Source organism: Cnephaeus nilssonii (assembly GCF_951640355.1).
Source record: "Cnephaeus nilssonii genome assembly, chromosome: 14".
Lineage (NCBI taxonomy): Eukaryota > Metazoa > Chordata > Mammalia > Chiroptera > Vespertilionidae > Cnephaeus > Cnephaeus nilssonii.
In genome coordinates, this window is record NC_137085.1 from 60,503,455 (window position 1) to 60,531,013 (window position 27,559).

General features: G+C 46.5%; 1 protein-coding gene across 2 annotated transcripts in view; it reads right to left on the bottom strand.

Annotated features, from left to right (window-relative positions):
* The window catches only part of SLC24A2 (solute carrier family 24 member 2), a 231,773-nt gene that overhangs the window by 33,112 nt on the left and 171,102 nt on the right, over nucleotides 1–27,559 (bottom strand). The window contains exons 5-6 of one of the 2 annotated variants that reach the window (XM_079790683.1): nucleotides 16,635–16,733; nucleotides 14,139–14,257 (exon numbers count right to left, since the gene is read on the bottom strand). In XM_079790683.1, the coding sequence (XP_079646809.1) occupies nucleotides 14,139–14,257; nucleotides 16,635–16,733 (218 nt within the window). The remainder of the gene's footprint in view (nucleotides 1–14,138; nucleotides 14,258–16,634; nucleotides 16,734–27,559) is intronic. The other variant, XM_079790684.1, reaches the window with a different exon arrangement.

The following is a 27,559-nucleotide window of genomic DNA, read 5'->3' on the forward strand; positions in this document are numbered from 1 at the left end:
CTGTCTTTGGAGGTAGGGCCCCTTTAAAGAGATGATGATGATGCTAAAATGAAGCCATTAGGGTGTGTCCTAAGGCAATAGGAATGGTGCCTAATAAGCAGAGGAGATCAGGACACACAGAGACACTTCAAGGGTTTGCATGCAGAGAGGAAAGGCCACGTGAGGACACAGCATGACGGCCATCTGTAAGTCAAGGAGCGAGGCCTCAGAGGAAAACAACCATGACAGCACCTTGATTTTGGACTTCCAGCCTCCAGAACTATGAGGAAATCCATTTCTGTCATTTAAGCCACCCAGGCTGAGTTATTTTCTTATAGCAGCCCTAGCAAATTAATATTCTGCCCACGGACGCTAGTGACAGAAGCCCACTTTACTTAGGCCTGGAATAAAGACTCCACTTCAGCCTCTCTTGCAACGAGGTGTGGCCATGTGATTAGGCTCAGGTCGACTGGGACGTAATCACAGGTCTCTCGGCAGCTTCCGGGACGCATTCTAAAGGGCGGAGGTGTGTCTGTCATTGCTCCTGCCCCGTTCCTGCGGGTGGAGTGGGGGCATTTTAGTCAGAGGGTGGACAGCCATCCTGGACCAGGAAGTGGAGAAACAATATTCAAGGATCTGGGCGCCTGACGCCCAGCCAGAGCCATTCTGCCCTGGGCTGCTGACACGGCCTCCGCGAACATTCTGTTTAATCAGCCACAGTCATTTTTGGGTTTTGGTTGCTCACAATGGAACCTCACCGGGGCTGGTCCAGGCTCCTGTTTATGAGGAATCGAGGGAGAAACAGCCTTCGTATCTCAGCACTAGAAAAAGTCATGCTTCTTTGGAGAAACTTGGAAATGAATCTTAGAAATACTGTGAGTCAGGTCGATGACACTATTTTTCTCCTTTGCTTTGCAGTGGGGACTTCACAGCCAAATCTGTAACCCACGTCCGGCAGTCACAGCAGTGGTATCCATGCTCACCTCACTCGCATCTTATGCTTGCCCTTTCTTGTACGTCCTTTGCTGAATTCTCTCAAAACGGTTCCTTTTATCCTTTTTCATCAGATGTCTCTTGGCAAGCAGCCTCTAATCTCTGTGAAACAAAGGGGGGGGGGCAGACCTACAACTAAAACGCCTCAGTAATGGAATTTTGGGGATAACTTTAGCAGGAGGCGACGTCATTCTAAGCGACAACTTGCCGGTAAGTGGACAACCACCGCTAGGATTCACTTATTGATACTGGAGGTTGGTATCTGGAGGTCTGGCCACAGAACATCTACAGATAGGAGAGAGCAGTTCCAGGAGCCAGTCAGCATCTACTGGGAGGTCTCTGAAGCAATCAACTTATTTTAATTTTTATTTACCTATAAATGGGAGGAGGAGCCCCCGCCTGTCTGTATCCTGCTACCATGAGCCTGTCCAGCTTTTCTGTAGGTGCACCTTACACTGTTCCTACTGGTGCCTGGCATGGATGGTGTGACCCAGAATAAATATATAATCTCCAGGGGAGGGGACTGAGCTGGACTCACCAGTCCAGAGGTTACCTTTACAGCCAGAAAAACATTTCTTAGAAGCAACCCAATTACTTATTCTTGTCTGTGAAGGTCATTGTGCAAGATTTCCATGGGAAGGTGAGCTCGCTTTAATGCAATCTTTTCCATCAGAGAATGAAAATGAAAACCCAGAGGCCTCTGAAAATAGGCCATCTTCAAGTTCAGCTTTCTTCATTGGTAATAACAGCTCCTCTCCAGTCAACAAGGAGCAACCTCAGAGGAGAGCCTGGCCCTGCCTAGATCTTAGCTCAGATGGGGTTGCACTCAGGCTGGAAGGGACGTTCTCACTTCTCTATCCCTCCACAGAAGGACCACACGCCTCAGCACTTAGGAGAGCCACCTCTTCTCACGGGGAAGCCCTTCAGTTTGGCATGATGCTGAATAAAGTAAAATGCCAGCACTTAAACAGCCCTGTAAAAATATAATTCACTTACGCTAAAGCACTGGGCTATGGTCAAGTTGGGTGAAAGTGAAGGTGAAGGTTTTAAGTGATTTTTATTTCGACTTAAAGAGAATGGTCCTTAACATGTTTGTTGTTGCTATTTCTGTAATTTATATCTGCAGAAAAAAAATCATTTTATATCTCCACGTTGTTCAATAAAGATGCCCACACCAATGCCCAAATGCAGCAAAGCTCCCAGAGTCTTGTGCATGCTGGGAATCACCCACAGGGCCCCAGGGGCTAAGAGTGGAATAGAGAGCCATAAACACATCCGCTGAGCAAAACAAGTGAGGTTGGGTAGGTGCACCAAGAATATTAATAATGTCACACTCCACAAAGTTTTTGAAAAGGCACCAATAAAACACGTGAAATGTCTAGACTATGTGTGAGGCATTCATCTCTATAGACTGGGGGTAGTAACTCAGGCAGTTGAAGGATGCACAGTGCCTGGTAGACATCAGGGGATCAATAAATGTTAGTTATCGTCCCTCCTGCCATTAGTCTCATCTCTCTGACTAACTGGCTGTGTGACCTTAGGCAAATCAGTGGAAATGCTGGACTAGCCAAAGAACATGTACCCCGTGTGGTCTGTAGATATATGGTCTTGGTGTATCTCACTGCCCTTTAGGCTCCAGGAGTCATTAAAAACCAGGCCATGGTGAGGCAGAACTTCTTTGTCCCTGGACTGCTTTAATGCGGGACGACCCTGGTGTCCAAGAACTTGTCATTCAATTCACTGTATGGACTCTGGTAGATCAGGAAAGACAAGCTGCAACCACAGACTTCTGCAGAACCTTTAGAACAGGAATTTCAGAGTTGAAGAGCCCTGATTCATTGAGGCCACCCCCTCATTTGACAGATGAGGACCCTGAGATGAAGTGACAAGCCACAGGAAGTTCACAGCGCGAGGCGGGGCCTGAGCGACCTCCCTTCAGCCCAAGGCTCTTTCCCCGCTCTACCATGCCTCCATTCCTCAATCCTAAAAAACAGGTATAGACGTGCTTTATGCCCAATCACACCAGGCCTCCCAGCTTTATTTGGTAATAAATTTGACCAATTAAACAAAAAATGCTAGCTAGAGCAAATACGAAGCAGTTAATTGACATCATTTTCTTGAGCCTAGGCTAATTCTGGTGGTTTGAGTGGTGCACATTTCATAAAAACGCGGATGGAAACATCTGGTTCTTAGCTGGCCCTTCTGCCAAGTGAGGGCACAGTGAAAATACTGCCGTTTTGAACCAGGAAGCCGGCCGTCACCTGACACATGCTCGCGGATCTCTCTTGGGAGAAATAAACCTCTGTTGTTTATAAGCTCTGCAGTCTATGGCATTTTTGTTAGAACACCCCGGGCAGCTTTGAAGGGGAAACAGAAAGCAGATTTCGGGGTGTGTGGATAGGAGGGGGCATTGTGATGTTCTCTTTCCTCTTCTTTCTCCTTGGGTGATATCTCTATGGTACAAATTAAAAAAAAAATGAAGTGTGAGTGCTAAGATATCAACGAATGTCTTCAAATATAGAAAAAGAAGAAAGTCTTGTTCTGTAGCATCGCTGTCCAAGAAAAAAAATGCAGGAATTTAGCCCTGGCTTGATGAAGAAAGAGGTGACAGCTGAGTATACCAATGGCCAAAATGAGGCTGGGACATGTTATGGGTATTGCATTGCTTGATGTCTCTCTGGACTCCCATAACTGCGGGTAATCCTGCACCAGCTACCTCTCAGATGAACCTCAAGGGGACACTGTAGGAGATGGATCACACCCTTTCCAACAATAAACTTTCCAGAGGCTAACGTTAGCGAGAACTGGAATAGAAGGTGCGTTATTTCCAGTCGCCGGCATTCAGTGTTCAAAGGCCAACAGAACCTCAGCCGAAGAAGATGCACCACAAAACAGCATCGTCTTTCAACAAGGACTCTCCGCTTCTCCTCCTACCTCTGTTCTCTTTCGTTATGGAAGCATAAAGAATACTGTCTTTGACAGAGGTGGTGTGTTTTACTTTTCCAATTAGGTTTCCTGGGGAACTGGTGAAACGGTCTATATGCTGGTCTAGCGCGTGTGTGGGAGGTTCCCAGGGAGAGAAGATACCCTGACAGTGCCTGACCTAATGAGGGGACTGCTGGGGAAGGATTTACAGACACACACCCACTTCTGTTCCAGATTGTTCTTTTACAACATTATCGCTCTGACAAAATTATCTGAGATAATCCATAAAGAGCACTTAGAGCACCGTTCGGCACACAGTAAACACTCAATAAAGGTTGGTTATTGTTATTAGGTTTAATAAATATTCAGAGAAATAATTTCCCATGAGAAAGTGGTTTGACTAAGTGAATTATGATACTTCCAGCAATACCATCCTATAATTCAATTATTTGATGTGAACGTGGAAACTGTAATAATTTTGTTCCTTCATCTAACCAGTCATACAACATTTACGGAGCATCCACTGACTGTAGTGATATCAACAATCTAATTTATTTTCTTCCTAGGTCAGATGAATAAATAACATGAAAGGGAAAATTTCGCAGCCCTACGGAGAAAATGCTATTTTATTTCTGGAGGTAGGCTGTAAGTAGACTTTCTATCAGAAACAAAGCTCCCAAACAGATGGTGAGACTCAAAATATTGTGACACCTTGATTCTGTGTTTTGTGCAGAGTGAAAAGCAACGGCAGAGCGGGAACTCTCAAAGGTAAAATCACCAGAAATGCACAGTCACACTTTGATAGAGTGAGAGGCTCTGAAATGGACAACTATTTGGCAAGTGGAAAGTGCCTCCCAAGACACGTTCCAGAGTGCTTTCCACTTTGTAACCTTAAGCGACACCAGTGCTTTCATACAAAGGAAATCAGCTAAAAAGAGAAAAATCCATATGGTCAGTGTATTCGTCTGCTTGGCCACCATAACAAAATACCGTATTTATCTCTTTTAAAGATCTCATTTTTGAATAAACTTTTTGACTTTGAAATAGATCATTGGATTTTCTTTCTTGCTGGAATTTATTTTTAAATGCCTTTCAACCCACTCATTCTTTATTGAGTCTTAAGAAAAATCTCTTCGTTTGTTTTCTTAGTTTCTCAACGTCTTTGCATTTGTATTTTTTACTAATATCCCTCATTCTCTGCACTCTATTCTTATCTCCTATGTTTCTGTCACTTACGTTTTTCTAAGAGATAAGTACAAAATGCATCTCTTTTTGGAAGGGAGCACCATCCGAGACATTTGTCTTGCCTTCCGTGTGGACAAGCTAAACCAACAGGGCTAACATTTAAGCAGCAAACAGAATTAAAAAAAAAAAAGTGACACATTTCTGCTCGCCTCGTCGTAAGAAATAATTCACTCCTCTTCTGTTACTATCCTATGGTTCGTTTTACATACAGATGGAAAAAAAAATCTAACATCAAGAATTTAGCATATTAAACACAAAATGATAAGGTTTCACTAAGTATTGGCAACCTGAAAAAACTTAATTTGCTTCTACGTGACTTTGAATGGAAATCAAGGTCTTGAAATATTCTGCTGTGAGTGATGAAGCTGTCTGGACTTCAGTTTTCCCAGAAGCCCCAAAACCATTTATTATAATGTAAACTGGCATTTGGAGAGTCTGGTGAAATGCAATTGCTTTCCTTCACTTTGCATTTTTCCCAAATAATTCTGAGGTGCAACCTACTGACAAGATAGATTTCTTTCTGTATTGCTGTTGTAAATTGGTTTTCTCATAGTTTTCATGGGCTTCGTAAATCCTGCTGATACAAATCATAAATGATCAGCCAACATAAAAGCAACGGGAGGACCATAAAAAATAATTCAAAAATCATTCTCATCATTTTATTATCAATTGGATTAGAATTACTCACAGGAACAGTAGAATTAATGTCAGTATTTTTCTCAGGGTGGTAATGGAGGTTTTTTCCCCCCTTTTTATTAATAGTCAGTCAGCCCTTAATGTATCTTAGATGAATGATTAATAGACATTTTTCAAACGTTCAGAAAGCACAATGACAAATGGTATAATTAACAGTAAGATTCTTAGTGAAGATATAATTCTTTGTCAATATTCAAATTTAGGCAGAAACTCGAGTCGGACCATAGCTATTTATTTTTAAATATGTTCACAAGGCCTTTTGAGTGTTATCTCCCCCCAAAATGGAATGCATGTGCTATGGTTTGGCAGGAATCTCTGTTTTTGTTTATTTTATCGTTAGTGTTGGGTTTTCTCTGATACTAATGAGTTTCTTTTCAAAGGCAATAATAGATCTAACATGGCCTCGGCCTTGGAAAATTAAGAGCGATGGAGAATCTTTGGATATTCTTTTCTTTCACTGTTAGGCCTGGCCTCTCCCCCCACACTGCCCCTGGGCCCTGGTAGTGTCAGATACACAGACACAGCCCCACTTCCACCAGAGCCTCCATCCCTTAGGGGCCAGAATCTCTTATGTTTCAAGAGATTGGGATATGTGGTCCTTGGCTGTTTTTAAACTTTCAAAATGGTGGACCTGGTTATTACACATTGATCAGTTAGAACAGATACTTGCTCTTTGAATAATAGGAGGGTTTGAGGTTCACAGTCTCTCTGTTAAACCTCACCTCTGGTAGTATCGCAAACATTTCCTAACAAAGAGTGCTATTTTAGAAAGGAAGAATCATATGGATTGTAGGTACCACCTGCTTAGACAATCAGGGAAATCCCCATCAGAGCTGACGGTTTTGACCAATGCTGATTATGAAGTCTGTAACTTTAAACAACAACAATCCAGTCCTTGCTAAGGATGCTTTTTTACTACCCCCAGCGATCCAAATTGAACAGAAGAGAGGTCTCTTTACTCATTTTTTAGAGAAATCTAAAATCACAATCCCTCCCATCGTCTTTCCCTGCTCATCCTTTACTCAGTCACTAGCGTTCCATCCACCATTTGACCAGCGCTCTGAGGCTTCATGGCAAACACTCCATGGAGGTCGCATGAAGACCAATGCTGGACTGAGGAGAAATAAGCCAGGGATGCGTTCCCGACAGGACACAGGAAGCGCTGAACATGGTAAGGTACTATTTAAGTTGTAAAGTAAGGAAATAAGAAACAGCCTGCATTTTACACATATCTCTGTATCTATCTATCTATTCACCTATCTATCATCTATCTATCTATCTATCTATCTATCTATCTATCTATCTATCTATGTTTGTATACATGCACATATCTACTTTTCTCTTTTTCCTAGGAATATGCTTTTCTTGTATAAATCCGTTTGCCCACTGGTGCATCTGAGCAACTCTAAGCAAGGTCAGGACAATTCTGATCTCCCTGAGGACAGGGAGACATTTTGGAGACTAGATGAAATAAAAGCTGCAACATATAAAAGGCCATCTCACAATACAGGAAAATGTAGGACACAGTAAAAAAACAAGTTAGATTTTCAGATTTCAGAATCTACGAAATTTGCAAGGCATTTCCCCTTCTACCCTCTCCCTGTGAGTGTGTGCTCAAAGGGCTGGAGGGGGCGGCATCGAGGACCGTGATGCTGCATGGAGGACCGTGACGCGGCATGAAGGACAGTGACACGGCACCGGGGCCGAGACCCAGCAGGGCAGGCAGCCTCATGCAGCAAGCCAGCCACGTGCCATCACCTGGTTCCTGGTTAGACGGGCAGAATTGAAATGTAAGAAAATGCTGGGTTCTTGGGTGGGAGAGAGTATTCCTTTGAACTGCCTTTCAAACCTGGATAAACTCTCAACACTGAAAATTTGAAGGTTGGTCAGTTCTCAGTAGCAGCTCAAATCAGCTCCCTCTACGTTAGAATCAATAATACTGAGCCAGCAGTCAATGGGAATAGATAATGAGTAATAAGCCGTTTAAGAAATTGCATTATTTTCTTGATTCCACAGAAGATACAGATGAAGCAAAAACCTCCTGCAAAGGGGCTTCCCTGGGAGAGGATATTTTAAAATGCTCTTCGCTGCCGGCAGAAAGTCTGTACGGAAGAAAGCTCTCAGGGATGGGATGAGGTGTCAATGTAAAATTAGTTCACTTGTAAATAGGGTTTTTAAAACAGCACGTTAATTACATGGAACTAGACTCTCAGGAGAATCCCAGCAATGAGCACATGGTGCATGGGCTCATCACACCCATTAATAAAGACGATGTACACCTTATTATTCACGCATTTTGATAAAAACACAGCTGGGAAAGAAAGAAAACTACACAACAGGAATGCCCTGAGTCATTTCTGTGAAACTGTGGCCTGAGCACTCCAACATCACAGGCTTTTTCTAACCCTGGAGTCGTAGCCCTAATTTACCCTGTCACCCACTCTTCCAGCTCAGGAACCTCAGCATCATCTACAACCTCCTTTTCTTGTTCATGCTCTATGACTGATTTATTATCAAATCTTCTCAGTCCGGCCTCAGAAACAGACCTAAATCTAGCCACTGCCATCCATGCCATAGCCATTGTCACATGGGCCTCCGTAGCCATTTAAAAAACGTTTTCCTAAGTGCTTCTAATAATAGCCAATGCCTATCCAACGCTTACTGTGTGCCAAGAACTGTTAAGAGCATTTCATTCTCACAACGATGATATGAAGTAGGTGCTGTTTTTCATTCCTGTTTCACAGAAAGGGGACGTGGAGAACAGAGAGGTTCAGTAATGTCTCCAGAGTCACACAGCTGGTAAGCAGCAGATCTGGACTTTGAGTTCATGTAGTCTGTCCCCAGAGTCTCTGCTCTTAAACCACTAAAGCCTATTGCTCTTTTAATTTAGCCCACTGTTGTTTCTGTTGTCACATTTTTGGGGAATAGGTAATACAGGTAAGTGGTTCAAAACTCAAAAGCTACAGAGGCTGCATACTGAACAGACTCCCTCCCACACCAGTCCCTCATCACCAGGCCCCTGTTGTGAAGGTGGTCAGCATGCCCAGTTTCGTTAGCAGCATCCCAAGCAAGTGCTTATGTCATCTCCCTCTCACACAAATAGAGTATGCTGCATGCAATTTGGCATGCTGCCTTTTTCACTTAACAGCCTATATTGAAGATAATTCCATCAGTACATGAAGAGCATCTTCAGCCTTTTTTTCCTTTTTTTTTTTTTAAAGACTGCAGATGGTCTAAACTAGGGGTGGGCAAACTTTTTCTGTAAAGGTCCAGATAGTAAATATTTTAGGCCTTGTAATCCATATGGTCTCTGTCATATATGCTGCTGCTTTTTTTTTTCTTTTAAAGAAAAACATTTAAAGATGTAAAAACATTCTTATCTCATGGCTTGTACAGGCCACATTTGGCCACGGACCATAGTTTGCTGATCCTTAAACCCACGGGCTTTTCCCTGGCTGCCCTGTATCTAGCCTTCTCCCACGCTGGCCTCCTAACCATTCTGAAAGAGCTAGCTTCCCACCCTACAAACCTCATGCTGCCACTGCCCACCTCTTCCAACAGGGGGAGTTCAGACTGCCTGGTGGTGCCTACAGGGCCTTCCCAATCCAGGCACTTCTTTTTTTAAAAAATATATTTTATCGATTTTTTACAGAGAGGAAGGGAGAGGGATAGAGAGTTAGAAACATAAACATCGATCAGCTGCCTCCTGCACACTCCCCACTGGGGATGTGCCCGCAACCAAGGTACATGCCCTTGACCGGAATCGAACCTGGGACCCCTGAGTCCGCAGGCTGACGCTCTATCCACTGAGCCAAACCGGTTAGGGCTCCATGCACTTCTTACTACTGCACTGGTCTGCGCCATCATCAGCTCAACTCCTGCAGCGCCTTCTTTGCTCTACTCTTGTTACAAAACCTCTTGCCCCCAAATCCAATCCCACTCCACAGCCCCAGGGGTCTTTTCCCACGCAGATCACATCTGGGAACCTCCAATGGCTTGTTGCTGCCCTATATGGAAGTGACCTTCCTTATCATCGTCTACAAGGTGGGCCAGTTCCGCGTGGCCCTCTTGTCCAAGCTCATTGCCACGCGCCTCACTCCCTCCGCCTGTATATAGCTGCCACGCTGACTTTTCTGTTCTGCAAACAAGCCAAGCTCATTTCTGCCTCTGTGGGTGCTGTTCGCTTGGCTGACTCCTTGGAGTGCAGCCCCGGTTCAAACACCACCTCCTTGGTGTGGCCTTCCTTCATCTCCCAACCGAAAGGGCCGCTCCGCTGTCCTCTCTTGCATCATCATGCTCTACTTTCTTCATGGCCTATGGCCACCTAGAATTATATCTTGGTTTGTCGTCGCAGTCTCTCCGCTCTGCTAGAGCAGGTGAGCATCTCCAGTGCCTCGCACATCCCTGACACTACAAACTTTTTGATTAAACAGCGGAAGAATTTCAGCCCAGTGCACCTTTCCTGGTGGATCTCTCCTCACTCTTCACCTTATAGTTCCGTTGACCTTCTCACCAATCGCTAACCATGAATTACCCTCTTAAAGTTTTACACCTTTGCACATATTGTCCTCTTGGTCATCTCCTCCTTCTCTGAGAGACAAACTCCTACTCACCCATCAATACCCAGCTCAAATGTTACCTCTTCTAGGAAGCTTTTATACTTTCCTCCCAGAGCATTTGTACGGACACTGGGCCATAATGATTTACCTACCACAAATGTTTACTTATTTACTTTTACACCCTGATTATCCCAAGCATTTTATATATATACTAGTGACCTGGTACATGGATTCATGCACACTGAAAGAAAATTAATTAGAAGGTGGCCAGCAGGGCAGGATTGGACAAGATGGGCCAGACATGCCCTGGAGCCAACCTCCCACGGTCCCTCCTGGCCAGCCACACCTGGGATGGCACTGTGGTTCAAAGGGGGTCTGTGGAGTGAGCAGGGTCCCTCTGGCAGGTGGGGTCCCTCAGCCTGGCCTGTGGGGATCGGGCCAAAACTGGCTCTCCGACATTCCCTGAGGGGTCCCGGAGTGCGAGAGGGCCCTCTGCAAAGTTGCTGTTGTACAGGTTGTGGAACACAAACACAAGTGTGCAGTAAACCAGATTCGGGGCTGACAGTGCCCCAGTAACAACATAACCCACGGCAGAAGGTGGAATCTCGCAGCCCCGCGAGGAATCGGGCTCCCTCCTCTCTGGTTTTGGGGTGCATCACCTGAGAACCACTGCTGCCAAGTCATTGCAGCTCGGCAGCTCCTGTGTTAGAGTGCCTGCCCCCTGATGGTTAGTGCGCATCATAGCGACCGGTTGGATGAACACTTAGCATATTAGCCTTTTATATATATAGATTTATATGGTAAGTGTGAACATATAATATAAACAGAAGCACTTAGCTCTGTAACTCTCCTAATAACCCTAACGAGGCAGGTACTAGTATTATCTGTACTTTGCAGATGAGGACTAACGTGAGGTTAGGTAACTTGTCCTGGTGGATCTGGAATTCACTACCAGGTCACTCGGCAGCTAGTTGGCAGTGGCTCTTTGTCCTTGAGCTCTCAGCATGTCAGGGGAAACAGATCTGTCTTGTTTCCCTGTGTGAGACCTGGGGACCGTAGCTTTGCTCAGAGAGGGATCAGCTGGGACTCTCTCACTTCCCTGTTGCAAGGTGCTCCCTTGTGGGGGGCACAGATGTCCCTCTGCCAGCCAGATGGAGAGGCACAGCGACCAGGCTGCCCTCCACACACCTGTGACTGTGCCGTCACCAAGGGCAACCAGATGTCCTTGGGGCCTTGCTCCTGCTGCCACATGCTGCTTATCCATGTGGACATAAGCCGCTCTGCCAGCTCACCCCTGAGCTAATGCGGAGGGACCACAGGGCTCTGGGCAGGAGGGTGAGAGCCCAGAGGCAGAGGGAGACAAGGGCAGAAAGAGCTGCTGCTTCCTTATCCTTTCCTTTAGTTATTGATTTTCCCAGCTTCATGAGGCATCACCGACAAATAAATCCTATATATGTAACATGTACGATGTGAAGATTTAAGTATATATTGTGAAACGCAGAGCAAAGGAGACAATTACCCAAATAAAAAGGCAACCTATGGAATGGGAGAAAATGTTTGCAAGATGTATATTTTTAAGGGGTTAATATCCAAAATATATAAGGAACCCTTACAACTCAGTAGAAAAAATTAAACATAAATCCTGGTTAAAAAATAGACAAAGGACGTAAATAGGTATCTTAAATAGAAGACATACAAATGACCAGTAGGTATATGACATATGCTCCACATCTTTACTCTCCTTTATGCAAAGAGACCTTCCTTGCATTAGCATGTTCCCTAAGTGCAGGCCCCTCTGCCGCAGTGTATCCTGGGATGCAGGGGAAGAGCGTGCTAGGCTTCATCACCACAGCCGGGCTCCTCCGAGGGCACGGTCAACTTTTTAGCTCACTGGGAAAGTTCTGTCTAGAGAAGTGGGTCTCAGATGTTAGGGTAGTGCTACTCACAGTGTGGTTCTTGGGCCAGCAACATCAGAATCGCGGGGAGCTCCTTAGAACTGCAGATTTGAATTTTAACACCATCCCCCAGGAAATGCATAACCATATTAAAGTTTGAGAAACACCCACCTAGGTGCCTGATTAAAATGTGAGCTTGGGACTCCATGTCTTAGAAATTCCGATTCACTTGATCAGGATGAGATCCAGAGATCTAACAGGTACCACCTACTTTTTCTTTCTGCCTGTTTTTTTTTGAGCCACTGCGGTACAGAGGCAGAGCTGCGTGGTGGAAGCAGTGCAGGTGCTATATTTGGACAGTCCTGAGATCAGATCTCAGCTCTGCCACCTACAAGCTAGGTAATCCTGGGTAACTACTTCATCCTGCGAAGCTTTAGCTTTCTCAAATACATCTAACATGGAGATGCTAAATGACTTTAGCTTCGGCTGTGGGCTTTTATTTTTATTTTTTAAAATATATTTTTGCCGAGACTGGTTTGGCTCAGTGGATAGAGCGTCGGCCTGTGGACTCAAGGGTCCCAGGTTCGATTCCGGTCAGGGGCATGTACCTTGGTTGCGGGCACATCCCCAGTGGGGGGTGTGCAAGAGGCAGCTAATCGATGTTTCTCTCTCATCGATGTTTCTAACTCTCTGTCCCTCTCTCTTCCTCTCTGTAAAAAATCAATAAAATATATTTAAAAAAATATATTTTTACTGATTTCAGAGAGGAAGGGAGAGAGAGATAGAAACATCAATGATGACAGAGAATCACGGATTGGCTGCCTCCTGCATGCCCCCCACTGGGGATCAAGCCTGCAACCTGGGCATGTGCCCTTGACCAGATTTGAGCCTGGGACCTTTCAGTCCACAGGCCGACGCTCTATCCATTGAGCCAAACTAGGGCTAGGGTTCGGCTGTGGGCTTTAAAGGTGAGAACACATATAAAGTGCCCAGCACCAAATCTGTGGCACAGGGTATACCCACAAGGCCAAATAGCTGTCCCCTGGCTGAACCGCCGAATGATAGTTCGGGGCACACAATACTGATTACTTTCAGCTGCAGGAGCCCAAACAGGGCTCACTGAGGTGTGGTACCTGTGGTTTCTCTGTTACGTAATCCTGACCTTAAAGACAGAGAAAGGATCAGACCACAGCAGCTGTCAAACTTTATCATGCATTATGAGTCACCTGGGAAGCAAGTTCAAAAATGCTGCTTCTCAGGGGTCCTGTTTCATCAGGTACAGGGACCTCCATTTTGTTGTTGTTGTTCTTAATCCTCACCTGAGGATATTTTTTCCCATGGATTTTTAGAGAGAGTGGAAGGGAGGGAGAGAGGGGGAGAGAGAGAGAGAGGGAGAGAGAGAGAGAGGGAGAGAGAGAGAGAGAGATATCAATGTGAGAGACACGCATCGATTGCCTCCCCAAGCGGGGCTGGGGATTGAACCTGCAACCCAGGCACATGCCATGGACCGAGAATCCATCCCGCGATCATTTGACACATGGGCTGAAGCTCTAACCACTGGACACACCGGAGAGGGCGAGATCTATATTTTTATGATTTGATGCATGAGTCCTCCAACCTCACCCCGAGAAACGCTGGTTTAGAGAATATGTGTATTTATTCAGTACCTGGAGAGGGTCCTGGGCTGGTGCTGGGAAGCACACACAGGAACAAATGGGACCTGGCCTGGGTCCTCCCCGCTGGGAGCTGGGCTCCAGGGAGAATGCGGGCTCCGTGCTGCTCGACTGGGACATCACAAACAAAACAAACCCCAGCGGCCCAGCAAGGCCACGACAAGAAGCCGTACCTGGGCCTCCGCAGCTTCAATGCCGTGGGAGAGGTTGCCGTTTTGCACGGGCTCTGAAGCATCGCTGGATGTCGTCATTTCAACCTCCGTGCTGGTGCTGTTGGGGAGCTCGATTTTTTCTGTGACATGATTGGGACACACAAAGAAAGCAAATGGCGTCAATGGGGTAAGGACCTTACTGGAAAGAACACCTAAATTACTGGCCCAGGGAGACGACCGAGGGTGGTTTCTGGGGGGAGATAAGGCTGGGGTTGCACCACGCGGTGAAGGTTTGTACCATTCCTCCCCGGGCTTCCTAGCAGACCCAGCCCTCCTGCGCCAGGCCAGCAGTGCAGGCACCAGCCAGGTCTGCCTGCCTTCAGTGGGAGGAGGTTAAAAGCTTCCCAGACCCTCTGGCCGTGCTGGGTAGAGTCTCGGACTTTGGGAGCCCACGGAGCTGTGTGGTTCAGTGTCAGGGTCGCCGGGAGAACCAGAATACCCATCAGTATCAGACACGAGAGTGGCAGGCTGCTCACAGAGGATCAAATGCTTGTTTTTCTGGCAACTTCAGAAGAACCAACAATTTCTCTCACTGGTAAAACAGCACACAAAATAATTTGAGAGTTACACAAAAATTGTTGGATTTGAAATGGCCAAATTTTGGAAATCATAGGGAAATGTTTGTTCATTTATGTATTTACTTGTGAAATATAGAGGCATAAATATTTATATATGAAAAGCCACAGAAATTCAAATTTATTTTATCTTCCCATGTTTTTGGTAGTGACAGTGACATGCGTGGGATGATCTGCGGGGTGTGGCTACGCCAGTTTATCCCAGAAGCTTGGCCCAGTTATTTACTAGTAAACTAAAAAATACTAAGCATGGCGGAATAGAAAAACTCTGCTTTGGAGTCTATTGGCTGAAGTAATACAACTTTAGGATAGGCCTGCAATGGTCAAACTTGACCCTACCAATGCAGGGTGCTGGGTACCAAAATGGAGTTAAGATGCCCAAGAAAAGACATGAACAGATGAGAAGAAACAACCTCTCAGGCACGATACCTAACCCAGAGCGTCTTAGCTAACGCCGTGCTTTTACATGGCAGGCTGGGGTCTCAGCACCAAAGGACGTGTGAAAAAAACTTGGACTCACTTCGAAAAAATTTTGGAATACACTTTGTAACTATTTATTTTTTTAGTTACAAAGTTGTTCAGAGACCCAGTCTGCACAGGAAGCATCCTTGGAGTTATGTGTCCTACCTTCTCATGAAGGGTTAAACCCAAGTCTAAGGTCAGCCAGTCATTAGGAGAAGGACTGGGACTGAACCCAGGCATCTAAGTCTTGTACTGCAAGCTGCCTCATTCCACAAAAATCAACAAGTGGTGCAGGAAAATAGCTTGTATAATCGAACTTAAATATCAGAAGCAAAACTCAGCCTATGCAATTAGACTTTTGTGTCGTGGCTTTGCATTTTTAGAATACAAAAGCAAGATAGGTTAATTCCAAACAATTAGTCCAAGTTCACAGAAGCATAAACAAGCAGAGGGGGAAAAAAGGTATAGTTCATAATCCCAACCCCAAGAAGTAGCTATTATTCATATTTTAGTGTATGTCCTTCCAGCTTTTTTTTTCTTCTTCATACCCAATAGCATCTTGACTGTTTCTTGGCCAAAGATTTCCCCTGAGCTGTAAGTCAGGTAACAGGAGAGACAGAAATTCTTCTAAGGAGTCACATTATTTTGAATGCAACACTGTTGAATTTTGTCTGCAGATAATTTTAGTATCTTGGGCAATGGCATCATTTATAGCAGAGATCCAGATTAGGTTAAATTTAGTTTGAATTTAGAATTGGAGAGCTCTATTACAGTTACAGAAAGGAGAGGAGGAACATGTTCCAAGTTAAGATAAGATGCCTGAATGTCCTGATCTAGCCACACAGGAGCTCAGAAAAAGTCAGCAGAAAAGACCTGGGCTAGTGGTATTGCTGAATTCCCAAGAAAGGGGTGGCTGAGGCACCTGGCAGGGACCCTGCCACTCGGTTAGGAGTCACCAAGTAAACCAGCTGGCAATCCAGTGGGTGTGCTGTATGCGATGTCATACGTATAAAATTTGGTTACCAGGCAAGAATTTCAGAAGAGGTGCTCTCTCACTTCTTGTTAAATAGCCAATGATGTGTGTGTGTGTGTGTGTGTGTGTGTCCTCTGTATGTGGCGTCCCTAAAGTGAAGTGATTTTCTAGTCTTCAAGAGAGATGCCTGGTTTAGGAGCTGGCTTTATTTCAGGTTCCTCATAGACTCCTTTTCTTCTTCTTGGAGTCCCCCTAGGGCAGGAGACAGAGTGTCTACCCATGGCCTGTACCCACCAGGGGCCCTGGACTTCGCCCGCCCGACGCTCAGGACAGGGCTGAGCTGCAGGCGTCCGCGTCGGTGCGGAGTCAGGGGCGCACTGGGTCCTGCTCTCCGCTCCCCTCCACGCACTCCTGGAAGGGCACTGGACCAAGTCTCCCTGCACTCACCCACGTGATTGGCAGCCCCATTCTGCCTCTCGTTCTCATCCACCTGGCACTTCTTCTTGGCAATCTTGTGGAGAATGGAAGCCTTTTCTCTGAACCTCCCTGAAGCAAGAGAAAGTGGTGGGAAGGAAAGAGGATGAGGAGGAAAATGAAGAGAGGCCTGTGGCAGATGGCGAAGCAGTGGCAAAGCAGGCCCGCGGCTTCTTCAGGTACGCCGCATTGTAGCAGCGCCCTCGCCTTCCTGTCCAACCCCAATGCCCGTGGCCTGCGGGAAGGGCGCTTTCTTACCTGTGTGGATGCTTCAGCTCACTTCTCTATTTGAGAATCTCAAGCTGCCAGACCACAGACGAAAGGTTTCACTTGGATCTCTTCTCTCCCTCCCAATTGCTTCCAAAGCACCGATCCTCCCCAAACTCCCCCCACCCCCACCCCCCGCTGCGAGATCCAAAACAACTCCAAAGACACAGAGTGGCTCTGGGGGCACAGCCACATCTCTGGGATTAAATGCTCATCCCAGAAATGGCGTTGACAATGGGAAGTCATGCCCAGGGATCCTTGGATTTTGAATTTGGTTTTCAGATATGTATCATAATGAACACTGCGGGATCTGAACAAGTTGGGAGCAAGCATCGGAGCTTTCCAAATTAGCTGAGTCAGCTTCAGTTAAAGCATCAGGGAGGCAACTGATTCCATCTGGGGGGGGGGGGGGTTTGGGGCGAGGAATGACCAACTGAGCACAGCAAGTGATGTCTGCTGGTGATGAGATGCATAGAGAAAGGTGCTGGAAAACATACCAGTCTCAAAGTAATCATTTTAAACAGCTGTACCACAAGCACAATGCTTCATTTCTTTTCCATTACTGACATAATTAATGGGTAAGTGCATGCAACAAGCAGAGAAAAAAAAAAGCATGCAAAAGTGTAGAGATTAGTGAACCATAATACATTTTTCTTTCTTCTCTAAACCTTGATTTCCCTTTGCTGTCCTCCCCCCTCTCCCCCCTGAACATTCAAGGTACAAAGGAACCTTATTTTAAACTGATTATTGCTCTCTGGTTTGGTGGTTGGGTTCTTTAGCAGCGTATTAACAGGGGACCTCATTCTACTTTTCCAGGTATACCAACATCTAACCAAACCCAACCCAAAGTGTTTCTCTTTGAGAGTCTCCCAGGATGGGGCATGGCAGGTTGGCATCCACCCCTCCCCCCACTGTGGGAGGAAATCATGGGGTGTGGTCATAGTGGGGACTTGTGTGATTGGTTGGGAGTGGCCGACGCTGTAAAGGAGAGTGAGATCGGTTGCTTCCAGTGGTGAAAGTGACACAGGACAGAGCCCTTTCTGCTCACACGCTCCACTAGTCACAATCCTCGAGGCCTTGCTACCACAGAGGCAGCCTCTAGGGTGGAAGCACCTGAGGCTCGGCAGTGAATGTGCTCCAGAAGAGCAGTCACAGGAAGCAGGAGGGCAACACTGCGTGGGGAAGAGGCCCGCCCGTGGCTGGGGCTTCGTGAGGCATGAGGAGGATGGATTTGCTGATGGGCATGATGTTGGAGGCTGAAGGCTGGCATTCGGTTCACCATGCTGAAAAGTTTTCTGAATTTAGTTGTTTCTATTTCATCTCCAAGGGAAAACTCTGGGAAGAAAAAATGGAAACCAAAGAAAGCCTGAGGCCTAGGAAAAGGGGGAGGTAAAAAGGGAACAAGAAAGGAAAGAAAAAGGAGAGAAAGATAAAGAATTCAAAGACGGAGGAGGTGGGCTGGGGGCTGTGCTGGAGGTTGCCCAGGAAGCATGGATGCAGGATCCTTTCCTGACTTCAGTCTAAACAGGGGGCTTCTTGTAGAAGAAACTCCCAAGGAGTCCTCAGGTCATCTACCGAAAAGTCCGGAAGACAGAGCATCATCAGATGCTCAAACCTCAGAGGGAAGGTAGGAGAGGGAGGAGGGAAGGGGGAGAGATCAACCAAAGGACTTGTATGCATGCATATAAGCCTAACCAATGGACACAGACACCAGGGGGTGAGGGCATGAGTGGGGGTGGGGGAGTCAATGGGGGGATAAGGACACATATGTAATACCTTAATCAATTAAAAAAAGAAAAAAAAAGAAAAGAAAAGCCCGGAAGAGAAAAAGGAAGTTCTGAAACATTATAGGAGACGAAGCTTCTACTAATAAAACCATTCTGTGGTCTCAGGTTCCTTCTTTGAACTTGGAACAGTCAGCAGCGTTATGACATAAAGATGATCAATAATTGCTATTTAAAACTTATATATAAAATAATAACAAAGCAAGAAAAGCTTTCAAAAGAGGAAACAAACAAGCCTATGGAAATAAAACCTGAAATTACCCAATCCAAGTAATGCCCCGAAGCCATGAATCCTGGCAGAGAGGCTGTTGACAGAAACCAGCTATTTGCCATATTGCTTGTGGTTACCGGAACCTTCTCAGCGAGAAATGATTATAAGAGACACCCAAAGCCTGGAAGGGGTTGGCCACTCTTTGTGCCAGAAAATGTCACAGCGATTGGCGATGGTCACCATCACGCATGGGATGGTTTCCCCAAAATTTCTAAAGGAGGTTTGGGAGAATAGGGTAGGAAATGATTGCAGAATTGGGATTTCGTAGGTTCTCACACATTTTAACAGGTCATCTGGGGTTTTCTAGAGTGTCACCACTTTTCCCACGCACTCGATGCTACTGAAAGGTGGAAGGGACGTGCCTGAGGCAAAGCTGCAGAGGCTGGCGGGAGAGCTAGCTTCTCCACCCGCTTCTTCAGCTGCTTAATTCAACCTTTGTCTCCCTGAGCCTCACTGATCACCATGCTGCATTCTGAGTGCTGACAGTGGCTGCTCCACAGCCGAGTAGGACTTAGCCTAAAAGACCAGTTTCTAAATCAGCAGCGGTTGCAGGTCCAGCTTCAGAATGTAGCACGCAGGGGTGCTCCTTGAGGGTGGTGGGGCAGCGCCTGACAAAGCAAGGTGTGCTCATTCCGGACCAGCAGACACCCCTGGGGTCACCACAGGGCACCTTTGGAGAGATGTTGTGAGGAAGAGGCTGATAGGACAAGAGTGAGCAGGGGCAGAAGCCATCACAGGACCTGTGATTCTCAAAGGGACCCTTGGGGTCAGAAGGCACACACACCTTTAGGACCTGCTCAGCCTGCAGCCACAAGCTGGGGAGAACATCAAACAGGGTGTGTGTGTGTGTGTGCGCGCGCGCGCGTGTGTGTGTGTGTGTGTGTGTGTGATGGGGACAGCACAATATTGTGACTGAGTGAATGTGACTTAAAAGCAGGTAGATCTGAGTTTAAGCTTCGCCTCTCTTCCTTGCTCTGCTGGCTAAGTTTTGGTGAGTTCCTGAATATTTCTAAGTTTCAGTTTTCCTATTAAATAGGGCTTCCGATGGCATTGGCTCATGAGTCAAATGCACGGTTTAAGTGAGAACCTGTGTAAGGGGCTTCTCACATGCCTGGCATGGAAAGAAACCTGTAAGTAAAAGGAAGAAGAAAAATGAACACAAAGCTCAGGGGCAAGGGTGACATGGCCTTGAGTTGCTCTAGGAGAATCCTTGGCATCTTCCCTCTCTCAGGCCACACTGGCAGGATTAGGGAATAAGCCACATCCTGACCTGGCAGTTTAAGCATCCTGGGGACCGTGTCGGATTGGGGTTCAGGTTTCAGTGTGTCCTCCAAAGTCAGTTCCAAAACTGATTAGGAAAAGGATCCCTTTCTTCCTGAAACTGAGAAGGTCAAGGTGATGGAGCTGGCCTTTGGTGTTTTAAACATTGACACTTCGCAATCTTACAAAGGAAAGATGTGATCAGCTTTTCCCCATCTCCTGTGCAGGCAGAGAACAGGCAAGAAACCACTGCGGCCGCACAATGGATTCGGGTAGGCTCCAAAGAACTTACTGATTTTTACCTTCCAGAGTTTTAACTCCTCTGCGTCTCAGGCTCTGAATTTTAAAGTGGGGATCATAAGCACACCCATCTCAGACAGTTGTTGGAAGGCTCTAATGCGTTAATACACATCATGGGTTTAGATGGCTGCTGACACAGAAAGTGATCAGGACTTTACTCAGAAAGCGTTATTATTGTGGAAGTGAGTGACAGGACATTCTTCCCATAAGTTACTGAAAATAAAAAGACTGACATTCAAAACTGAATTGACGCTAAGCAGCCTCAGGGGCAGGACACCTAGGTGATAAGGGATTGCTTCCACAAACTATTTAGGCCCGGATTCCACATTGGCATAAAGTTTGATGCCCACACAGAGGCAGAGAGGAGAGAGCTAAGGGGCAAGTTAGTTTTGTGCCTGAGGATAAAGAATCCAGACCTTTCTGAGTACTTTCCAAAGTGAGTGAAGGAGTGATTTTAAAAACATGTTTTAAGGCAACCTTAAAAATATACTTTGTTTCAGTGTAAACCCTGAAAGTATTGTATTGTTAACGAGTAACAGATATTTGTACACATAAAACCTCAAAATAGCAAGTTTTGTTTAAATGGTGAGGCACTGCCGTCAAAACCTAGTGGCAATTAAAAATTTTTTAAAATTGATTTCAGAAATGAAGGAAGAGAGAGAGAGAGAAATATCAATGATGAGAGAGAATCATTGATTGGGTGCCCCCACATACACACCCGGGGATGGAGCCTGCAACCTGGGCAGGTGCCCTGACCAGGAACTCGTTCACAGGTCGATGCTCAACCACTGAGCCATGCCACCAGGGCCTAGTGGCAATTTGAATACAGTTCACTTTGGTCTGCAATTTGCAGAAGAATCCCAGCTGCGTGTCCCCCGGAGAGCAGTGCTCAGGGGGTGGTAGGAAAGTGCCGAGGAAAGGATCCAACATAAGGGCCTAATGTGAATAAGAACAAATTCTGCGAAACAACCGGAATTGAAATCTTTGACTCAATCACTCTGATGGAAAACAGAAGCAGCAAGCTGCCTCATAAAATAAACGCAGGAGGGCCTGTTCACTCAGAGGAGATGGATTTTGCTTCTGTTCTGCCGATAATTAATTAAACGGGCCCCTGGAAGTTCCTGACGTCGTCCCCACCACGCCTGGGATGGGCGGTGTAACAAAGGCGGCCTCCTCCGGGCTGGCGACCAGATTAGCTCCTGCTGACGCAGAACCACCCAGGCACCAGCCACACCGGGAGATGGGCCGACAGGGATCTACAGCAGCAAAGGGGGCACCCACAGGCACCGTGATGAGCAGACCTCCGTTTGGGAGAAGAAAAGAAAAAAGTGAAACAGAAGGGGAAACTTGAGCATAGCGTATTTGAATCTATTTTTGTGTTTTCAGTTCTGCCTTTCCTGCCTCTCTTTGTAGCTTGAAGAGCAAAAGTGCGCCTGAACTTTCCTTCTGTTTGTTCCTGGCCTTTTTTCTTTCTTTCTGGAAGCACAGAGGCTAGCCAGGCAGACCTCCCATCATCAACCCGGGAAGCCAGGCAACAGAACTGATGTGGCAACAGCAAACTCGGACCTTGGGGTCATCCTGGGCTCCTCCTCCACACCTCATATGCAATCCATTAGCAAGTCTGTTGTCTCTATTTTAAAATATTTCTGAAACTGCCCCCCCCCCCCCCCCCCGGCCCTTGCCCAGCATCAGGTCTGGCAGGGATAATTCTGCTAGTCTCCTAGCTCATCTCCCCTCCCCCCTTTACCTCTCCATCCCCAGGCTGACCTCATCCCGGCATCCTTAGTAATCAGTCAATCAGATCATGCCACTCATTTCTCTGTGCAAAATCCGGCAGTGGCTCCCCAGGTCAGAGTGAAGGCCAAAGTCTTCACAATGACCTGTAAGATCTACCCAGGGAGACGCATTGAGACCACCCTGCCTCCCTCTCCCCCTCGCCTAGCTCCCCTGCTGTGCTATTTCTGGGAAACGCTGTGCACTGCAGGGCCCTGGCATTTGCTGGTCCCTCTACCTGGAATGTTCTTCCTCCAGAGATCCACTGGGCTCCCTCTCAACTCCTACAAGTATTTGTTCAAACGTCACCCTCTCCTCGAGGCTTCTCCGAGCAGCCCATTTACACTCGCAGCTTCCCTCTCAGCATTTCCTATCCACATATATCATCATCTAATGGACTGTATCTTTATCACTCTTCATTATTTGTTGCTTCCCGTCAGTAGCCACGCCCCAGGAGGGCAGGGTGTCTGTCAGTTTTGTTTACCATCCTATCCGCAGCACCCAGTAGGGCTCAATAAATCCTGTTTGTGGTTTCCAGGCAAACAGATGAGGTGGTAACTCTTTAACATGCTTCTTGTTGGCTAATGACCCAAAGTAAATCCTTTCAGGTCGACCCAAGTCCATGAGTCCAGCGGGGCTGAGAGTCCACAGGACCCCAGGCACTTTCTGGAGGTAAACAGGAGAAAATGGGGTGGACTAGACATTCACATTCCAGAGGCGGAAGACAGGGGCACACCATCGTCCCCGTCTGCACACGCCAGGGCCTCCAAGGTGAGGGCCGAAAGGAGCCTCAGTGTTAGAGGAGGCGGCGCGGTGAGCAGGGCAGGGAGCAGAGCAGGGAGCTGGGCTTGGGCTCCTCCTCCTTTAGCAATCCGCTCCTCATTGTCAAGGCCTGACTAAGGCCCAACCTGCAGCTTTCTCCACCGATTCCCACACCCCTCCTTCCCAAGTGGAAACCCTTCGTTCTCATGGCACGTTGACCGTACCCCTGTCACAGCCCTTATCTCAGTTTACTGCCCACAGGTCCAAGTTCCCATCCAGAGGGCAGGCTTCTCTGGGGAAGGGACCTCTCTGCCCTCTTTGATTCCCTAAAGGAGTGTCTTAGAATAATGACTGGCCCATCACATGCACTCACTGAACTGCAGTGAAGCTCCCTAGGGCAGTGGTCGGCAAACTGCGGCTCGCGAGCCACATGCGGCTCTTTGGCCCCTTGAGTGTGGCTCTTCCACAAAATACCACGTGCAGGCGCGCACGTACAGTGCGATTGAAACTTCATGGCCCATGCGCAGAAGTCGGTTTTCGGCTCTCAAAAGAAATTTCAATCGTTGTGCTGTTGATATTTGGCTCTGTTGACTAATGAGATTGCCGACCACTGCCCTAGGGAGTCCGAGCTTTCCTTTCAAGTCAGTTCAAATGACGAACAAGCTGCCACTCTGCAAATATTAACCAAGCCTGTGCTATGCACCAGGCAGCGTGTGGTGAGTAAGGTAGATCCGGGGGGTGCCCTTGTAGAGTTAACAGCCTAGAGCCAGAGCCAGACAAGAGACAAGGACTTAAGATTCATGCTCTGATGGTGGGGCCCTCCCACAGGGTATCAGAGAACAGTGAAATCAAGATGCTACCTTGCAGCTTGAAGGAATAAACTCTCTTTCCATTCTATAAACTGTCCACATAGGGCAGCAGATTCACCTAATGGAATCAGGTCTGATTTTTATTCTAACGAGCTAAACATTAAAAATAATAATTTCATCCTAAACAATAAACTCCAAGAACACGGAGTTCATTTATTCTTACATCTATTTTTGAAGTGCAACCTCTAAATTATTTTTTCAAATTTTTGTGAAGCATCATGGGAAACCATTTCTTAGAAGACTACAGTGATATTAATGGAAATGAAACTAGTGCTGGCATGAAGCATTTTATAAACTGTCTTCAGTAAATGTTTTGTGAATGTGCCACCTAATAAAAATGATTAACATAAAATAATTGCAGTTATATTTATAGACATAATCAAAGGACTAGTCCCTGTAATTAATGAGAATATATACATAACTGTATCTCAAGTGGTGCCCAAACACATCATATAATGAAATGAAGCAGCCACATTTCCCTACTAATGATTTTAAAAATAATTTTCCATAATGGCCTTCGGAATCCCATGTAAAGAACAGATCTGTGGACACGTGAATTGGCTCTAAGGTCTCTCTCACTTTATCACTGGAAACAGAGTTTTTTCATAAATATTTTGGAAGATTTCCAAAGCTTTTTAAAAGCTGACATCTTAAAGATCAATATTTTGTCCTTCCTTCCAATTTCTTTCCTCTCCAGGGCCTTTGCCTAATCCATCTTCTATCTTCACTCCTTCCCTTTCCCCTCCGCATAGACTCATGGTCAAGTCTCTCTCAACTTTCTCTTGTCTGCAGATTTCCTGCTGATGCTGCCCTCTCACTGTCCCTTCACAGTCAGGCTCTGTCCTATGGTTCATTTTTTTCGCTACTTATCTCTGCATCTGGCATTTGTCAGCACAACTCCACTAAACCTTCCCTCGGCCACCTCTGTGTCCATGTGATTGGATGTCTCAGTGGCATCTGATATTCCTCACCCCTCTTGTTTGAAATCCTCTGTGATTTTCAAGGTCACCCGAGAATGCGCCTTCCATGTCACTATTCCTCCAGGCACCCTCCTTGCTCTCTTTTCCTCATTCCTCACATTCTCTCAAAGCACCTAGTGGACCATTACCTGTACACCAATGATCCCCAAATCCAGATCTCTGGCCCAGGTCCTCTAAGCCAATGAACTTCTGAACATCTATACTTGGAAGTCCCTCTGATGGTTAAACTCAACGTGCCTCAAACGCTACCTGTCATCTTTCTTCCTAGAAACTGGCTCTGCTGTTGGGATTTTTATTTTTCAGCCAACACTCACCCACATCCAATAGTCACCATGTTCCTTTTGACTCTACCTCTGAACACTTTAGATCCAACCTTTCCAGCCTGGATGTGGGTTATAGCCTCTCAGTTGGTCTCCCAGTTTTTAACTGCACTGCAGACATTCCTCCAATGTATCCTTCACAGGCTTGGAATGCCTCACACTTCTTATTTGCTTGTCTTACTCCTTTTAGACTCTGCTTTAGGCATCTTATCTTTCAGGAAGCTTCCCTCAGTCCCATTTCTGGGCTAGGAGAGCACCCGGGCCTGTTTCTTACAGCGCCCGTATCCCTCGCCTATCATAGAGCCTCAGAGGCATTTTACTTGCATCTCCCCAGCTAGTCTGTGGGCCCCTCATGGACAGGGATGCTGTTCTTCATCCATTCATCCATCCATCCATCCATCCATCCATCCATCCATCCATCCATCCATCCATCCATCCCAGTGCTTCCTTCTTAGGCTGGCCCGTAGAAAGTGTTTATGAACATAACAACATAAACACACAGCAAAGAAGAAAGTGTGTGTGTGTGTGTGTGTGTTGCCTGGAGTGCCTGTTGCGTGAAAAGCTATTCAGTTTACTTTCCCTTCAGGGGCAGAGGGAGAAGGAAGGGCCAGAAGCACGCTGCAGGAGACTCACCAGATCCCCTGCTCGGTTAATGCTGTGACTCAGTTTCCAAAGTCTAACAGCGTCTACAGTTAATGTTTGTCTTTTTTGAGACCCTGATTTTTTTAAAAAATAGGTAACTTAATCAAGATCAGGCAAAACTGGAATTTTACGAACCAAAAATCCTCCCAGCAGGTGTCAGATGTAGCATACACTGCTTCAGCAACAGGGCCAATTCACTGACCTTACCTGAGGCCGGCACTGCTGGAGAGCTAGTGCTCTTTATCATTTTAGGTCACCTGCTTTGCTATTTTGGGAACTTAATTTTCTGAACAATTCTATCTCATATACACAGATACAAATGGCTCTCACACAGAAATTCTCAAAGGGGTTCGTTTGATCTCAGCTTAGGAGCTCGGAGCCAGGCAGGGGCTGCCAGATAAAAGGTTTGAATGGACGTCTTCCCCTTGTTCCCGTCCCCTGCACCCTGAGGGAAATGAATAAAGACTCACTTCACTAAGGCAGGTCTCAGATCCCAAGATTTGCCAACATCGAGCTCCCATACCACCTACTGGGTGTAAAGATCTCTTCTGAGTCAGTTTGTCCAAGCCCATTTCTTGGGCATGTCTCTGAAAATGCATTGTGATATTAATCTACTCAGTTGGGCAGAGTTTTGATTTGTTCACAGCACCTGGCAAATAGTAGGTGCTCAGTAAATATGTGTTGAATGGTTACGTTGGCTTATATGTAAAAAAAAGAAACTTAAAAAACCCCACAGTTTTCTTACGATGAGTCGATCTATTACCCAATTGTTTATCGTGATGCAAAGTGGAAGGTTTTAGATTTGGCTAACAGTTATTCAGTAGCAGCCATACTTCATGTACATGCATCAACTACTGTCACCTGGCTGTCACATGTCTGAAAATTGTCAGTTAATCTGACTTTCTATATTCCATTTTTTTGAATCCTCAACTTTACATTGCAAACAGATGACTGTATATCTCACTTGAAATGTGGGCTTGTGACAGAATTGTGAACACGTGCTGAGAGTTCTTAACTAAATGACTGAAGGCTTAGGCCCCTGACTAAAATGAGATGATTTGGTTCAGTTCAGATTTAATCAGAAGAGAAACTTACCATGCTTAACGGAACATGCCAGCCTCCTGGTAAAACATATCCCCACTTTTTTAAAAAAAGAGAAAGCTTCATGGGGGCGGGGGGGGGAGGGGGAGTTATATTATTCTATACTAGTGGCCCATTGCAGGAAGATTCCTGCAATAGGGCTTCCTGCTGTGCTCTCCCCCGCCTGCTTCCCTTCCTTCTCCCCCAGCCTGCTTCCCTTCCTTCTCCCCGCCCCGCCTGCTTCCCTTCCTTCTCCCCGTCCCGCCTGCTTCCCTTCCTTCTCCCCGTCCTGCCTGCTTCCCTTCCTTCTCCCCTGCCCCGCCTGCTTCCCTTCCTTCTCCTCGCCCCGCCTGCTTCCCTTCCTTCTCCCCCAGCCTGCTTCCCTTCCTTCTCCCCGCCCCGCCTGCTTCCCTTCCTTCTCCCCCCCCACCTGCTTCCCTTCCTTCTCCCCCAGCCTGCTTCCCTTCCTTCTCCCCCAGCCTGCTTCCCTTCCTTCTCCCCCGCCTGCTTCCCTTCCTTCTCCCCGCCCCGCCTGCTTCCCTTCCTTCTCCCCCGCCCCACCTGCTTCCCTTCCTTCTCCCCCGCCCCAC